Source organism: Bactrocera latifrons, unplaced genomic scaffold (genome assembly GCF_001853355.1).
Source record: "Bactrocera latifrons isolate USDA-ARS-PBARC rearing strain unplaced genomic scaffold, ASM185335v1 scaffold_1167, whole genome shotgun sequence".
NCBI lineage: Eukaryota > Metazoa > Arthropoda > Insecta > Diptera > Tephritidae > Bactrocera > Bactrocera latifrons.
The window spans coordinates 9,560-14,901 of record NW_017534594.1 but is presented as its reverse complement, the minus strand read 5'-3'; the positions used below and the strand labels follow the sequence as shown (position 1 = coordinate 14,901).

At 34.1% G+C, this 5,342-nt stretch overlaps 1 protein-coding gene across 1 annotated transcript; it reads right to left on the bottom strand.

The window, feature by feature from the left end:
• Positions 1-1,222: 1,222 nt before the first annotated feature.
• Positions 1,223-3,013, bottom strand: LOC108977313 (LIM domain-binding protein 2; the record flags this gene model as incomplete). The annotated part of the gene is given in 1 exon segment (XM_018946932.1): positions 1,223-3,013. A coding segment is annotated over 1 exon segment (1,743 nt). The 3' UTR covers positions 1,223-1,241.
• Positions 3,014-5,342: the final 2,329 nt, after the last annotated feature.

The window sequence follows — 5,342 nt, the reverse complement described above, 5'->3', positions numbered from 1 at the left end:
ATGTTTCCGGATAGGGATCACATCGCCTCGCTAGCACCCAGCAAAATACTGGATTTCGTCAATATGCTGGGACTAAGCGAGTCCCTGTGAGTTAGGAGAGGGCACAATAGACCTATGGTCGCAGTGCAGTCCTCAGTTATGTATCTATCTATCACTAAGAAAAGGACGTCATCCGGATAACTTTCTATGATTTTGAAGTAGTTCCGTTACTTTTGGAATCAAACCTTGAACTTTTTTTAAGTTTTGCGCCAATAATAACTTCCTCATTTTTAAACGGTTCATCCTCCTTTTATGTCCTTAAGAGAAAGCGTTCTATTTTATTTTAAAATTCATCAATAGTGCTGTTAAAAATATTTCTTTCATTTTTAGTTCAGAAATGATGATGTCGCCATGGTGAAATTGCCATATTTTCAAAGGAAAACATCCCTTCAACATTTATGGCAACGTCACTGTTGTTGTTTTAACGGTATATCAATCCCCGTTAGGACCGTAAGGGTTATCCAGGTTGTGGTCGACTTCATCTAGCCGTAGGCCCAGGAAACGTGCTGTTTCGACGGAGTGGGGCCAAAGGGATAGGGGTGTTAGATGAGTGGGGTTGGCATTGGGGGCTGGGTTCAACCTTTATGGCAACGTCACTCGCCTCTACCGCAGAACATAGCACCGCGCGGTGATAAAGACATTATCGACATGGAGGTTTCTAAACTCCAATTATGAAGAACAACGAATTGCTCTGCAAGACGGAGTCAGTATTAGGCGCATTGTTTCCGGGCTAAACATGTATTCAATTGCTATAAAAAAGGATATTACGTTATGAAGGAATTGATATTATATATACTTGTTTTTAAGTAATATTTAAATTATTTCATGTTTTTCAGAAGAAATTATTATTTCAATGAAATTCTCTGCCAAACTACAACACATTATTTTTAAATTCATTATATTAAAATTATATTATAACATTATATTACAATAAATATGCGGAAATATATATAATATTTCATGTATATCCAATTATTTGGAAATTGCCTTCATTCATATGTGGTATATCTTATATTTCAATTTTAAGTTCCGTAAGGAAATGTAAATTTAAATCCGAATATTAATAAATTAATGGAGTTATAAAACACCACATACGAGTACCATAAAATAAAGTTGTTTTTTCTCAAAATAAAAATTATATTTAATTGGGAGATTTTGCATTTCTCATATGCAATCCTAGAAGTACTGGCACTCCACGTAATCTACTGTGAAACTATTGGACTTTTTTTGTCTATTTCAGATATATTTGAATTGTTTTGTTGTACAGAAGCATTGCTAGGACTAGAAGGGATGTTTCCTGTTCGGTCCATATTCCATGGATTTGATCCTGATATTGGAGAGTCTGCATGACCAAAACCTGAATGATTTTCATGTTCCACAGCATTATTTCCATCATATTGAGTATTTTCTAGTCTTGTAATTAATCTTTCATCTTCTTCACCAAACTCACCCCCCATCAAGGTGGGTTCACCTACAACCATTACATCTTGTGAAGACAACGAGAAATTTGGACCCGACGGAGATCTCTTTTGATTGGTAACCGGAGGCGTGCCTGTATTTGCCGCTCCTCCAGAGTTAGATCCCTTTCGTTTACGTCTCTTATTCGCCGGTCTTTGTGGATCCTTTTTTCCTGGAGGAGCCACCATTCGTTGCCATTTTTGAAACAAAGTAGTTTTTAAGCAATCACGTGGACTTAATGCATATGCTTTATGCCTAGACATTAATTCTTGCATTGGTTCCAATATAACACATAATCGAAGATAATTCAAAGTGGAATTTGTTATTCCTGCCCTTGTAATATTCTTTGTTATTTGATCTAATAACATTGGGTCAGGTGGTATCGATGTTCCTATTACAGACCGAGGAATAAGTTCCCTATGGCCTTTAATTGTCATGTGCCATGATCTTATTCGCATATAGTCGTCATACACAAATTCTAGTATAAGTCTTGCGTCAGCGCATACTTTGGTAAAAAATGGCTTACCATGTTGGGTTATTACTGTGCATTGATCACAATCTAGCGTAATAGTTGTATTATGAAATGACTCTTTTGCATGTTTAAGTTGGAAGTACAAGTCAGATACTCCTCCTTCATAGATGCTGCGAAAGAATCGTGGTATTAATGTCCGTCCAATAGTATATCTTTTCGGTCCGTCTTCTAAACAAAACAATATTGTTAATCGTGCATCATCTTCGAAAAACTCAGTAGTGAAAGAATCCCACCAACAGTTATCGCTTTCATCTGTACGTTGCTGAAGTCGCTTATTCAATTCAAAAACACGATGTTCAGTGTGACTAAAATAAGAATTATGCCTTCTAAAGCCTTGCTCCATACGATCTATTTGTTGAGAACTTCCCATCATTGGGTGGCTACCTGTATGACTAAATGGAGAAGTAGTTGATAATGTGCCGAATTGGCTTCCAAAAACTGCTTGCGAAGAAAAATGACTGCCCTGTCCAGAATTAAAAGGAGTTCCTGCATTTGATGGTCTATTAAATTGATTTAAATTCGAAGAGGGAGAACCAAACGGTCCTCCTACAGGACCATTAAATGATCCCGAACTAGCAGACTGAGTATAGGAACCGCCAATGCCTTGTTGTACAACTGGCCCTGGAGTCGAAGAACCAGATGGGGCAGGTGAAGACGTATACTGAGGAGTATTAGAACCAGGGGGATTCGTATTTTGAAATATTATCGACTGATTACCGGCAGGAGAAGACTGACCTCCTTGTGAATATTGGCTGTTACTTGAATTATACGCAATACTGTTTTGTGGAAATCCACTTTGATTTGATCCATCGGTGTTTAAATTAGAGTTGTTAGAATTGTTTAAAAGTGTCGAATTTTCCGCTACATTTATGTTCTTCCAATTGCTGTCATCCATTCCTGATTGAGACGCCATTGTTGTAACAGTATTAATACCCCGGCGATTCATTCCCAACATTATTCCTTTTTCATAGAATTCATTGATATCTAAATTTGAAAGTAAGCAGAAATTATATAATGCGTTATTAAAGCGATTACTAATTTGAAACAAGTGAATAATTACGGTACGCAACTAAAAATATTTAAGATAGAATCTAACGAAAACTGCACTAGCTCTAAACACATAGTTCTTTTTCTAAAAAAAACTAGCAATAAAGAATATAATAAAGAAATATATCAGGATAAAATGTTCGGTTGCACCGAACTTAGTCCTTCCGTACTTGTTTACTCTCGCAATTTATAAAAATCAAAGATGCCTAAGAATTCATCATTCATTATGTTATAAAACCGTGAATGAATTACAATCATACTTGATCCTGGCTGGTCCATATTAAGGCGCAAAGAACCTTTCTTGTTTTCTACGCGCACAGGTTTTCAGGAAGTTTTTAAAAACGGGCTTGTGGATTTTTTAAGACAGAAAAACAACAAAAGATAAATGTATTCGCCTGATTTAGTTAAGCGGTGCCTCTCATTTCAAGTTTTGCCAAAAATTCAGTCACAATCATACCAACATACACTTAGTAAGTGTTCCTAAACTCGGTCTTCTTCCATATATACATATATAAACCATTGCTTCGCTAATACTGGAGAAAGGCTGGACCGATATAGTTAATTTTGGATTTGAAATGTTTATCGTAGTCAAAAAAGATGTATTAAGTAGGAAAATACTGAAAAATGGCGAGGAAGAAAATAAGATGTTATATTTGACCCATTCTTTAAACATGATGACATTTTTGTATATTGGGAATGCTTATTCTAAATACCAGCTGATTATTATTCACTTTCATATTAAGAAAACTGAAAAATATTAGATATTTGATTAGCATCGCTCATTTTCTATTTAGTACCAACCTTCTTGAACTCTTACCCATTAATTATCATCCTTTTTTGACACAAGATTGGTCTTTTTTAATGAAAGCATAAGCACATAATATTATGTTTAACTAATCCCATTTTTACAAACTATTAAAAAAAATGCTTTGTAAAAGAATATTAAATACACGGGAAAGCTCGACACAAAATTCAAAGGGCACTATTCCGACTACTTTCGGTATAAATATGGCATGTGCTGATAGGGGAGCTTCTCCAGAGTATGTAAAAATAATGTTCCTTATATTTTTTAAAATATTCGCTTTTAAAAATTCAAAAGTTTGTGTAAATAACACATTATATTTCACAACATTTTTCACTTTAAACATTGATATAAGTTCCCATTTCACTCTTATTTTAATTTCTTTTAGCTAAAGTTATTGATTTACTTACTAACCACTAACCACTTAATACATTCCTAGTTGAAGATTAGATTGTTTACAATTATTAACTATAAAAAAATCCTTCCAAAAATGTTCAAGCTATAATTGAGTATGTGAACACTTTTTTCCATATACATATATGAATATTATGTAATTTATATTTGTTATATTATTTAATAACTTAGAATTGCGTTCAGAGTACTGCGAAACTGAAGTACTTTCGCGGAATTTACCCGCGATCAAAAAAAAATAACCCTGGTCAAGCCAGTACTCGGGGTGACTAAAGTACTTTCGCGTAGCACTCTCTTCCTTCTTTTACACTTTATTACAGAATATTATTATATAATATTACTTATTACTAAGATTGGTAAAGAGAAATTTTAGCTAAAAGGAGAAATTCAGCGAATTGACATATTATTGTTAGCACATAAATATTGTCCTTTACGAATGCAAAAAGTAATTTTTAAAATATAGATTTTTCTTACCTAAAAAAATGTGCAAAAAGTGTAAAATGGGAATCTGTTTAAATGTTACCAATTCAATTTAATTAATTTGAGGTGAAATAGTCTGCTAAAATTTCGCAATTTTTGGAATTTTTGAACATTAAAGTTGAATATCCCTATAATGGGATATGTATTTTATCCATGGAATTCGGGAATAAAATGGGTATGTTCGGATGAGGAGGTTTTCCAGAGTTAGAAAATAGATATATCTATGTATATTGGAGACATCACTAACACTGATTAATTGTTAGAATACAACCCAACGCCAACTGTAGCAGAGAACGTATATTTATAGAGAATGTTCACGATGTCAAAAATTTAGGGATATTTCAGTTTTGGGATATTTGCTGTTTTGGATAAGGGAGTTTCACCACAGAAAATTATTAGCGTGTTTCACCACTTAACATCAGGGGACACGAAAATAGCAGAATTGAGCATTTTCAGTGTGAAATGAGAAAACGTATGCTATTTCCGATGTTAAGGAATGTACGCTTACAGATTCGCATATTTACAATGCGCAAACGACTCTGCATATAATTTATATATGTACATACATACATA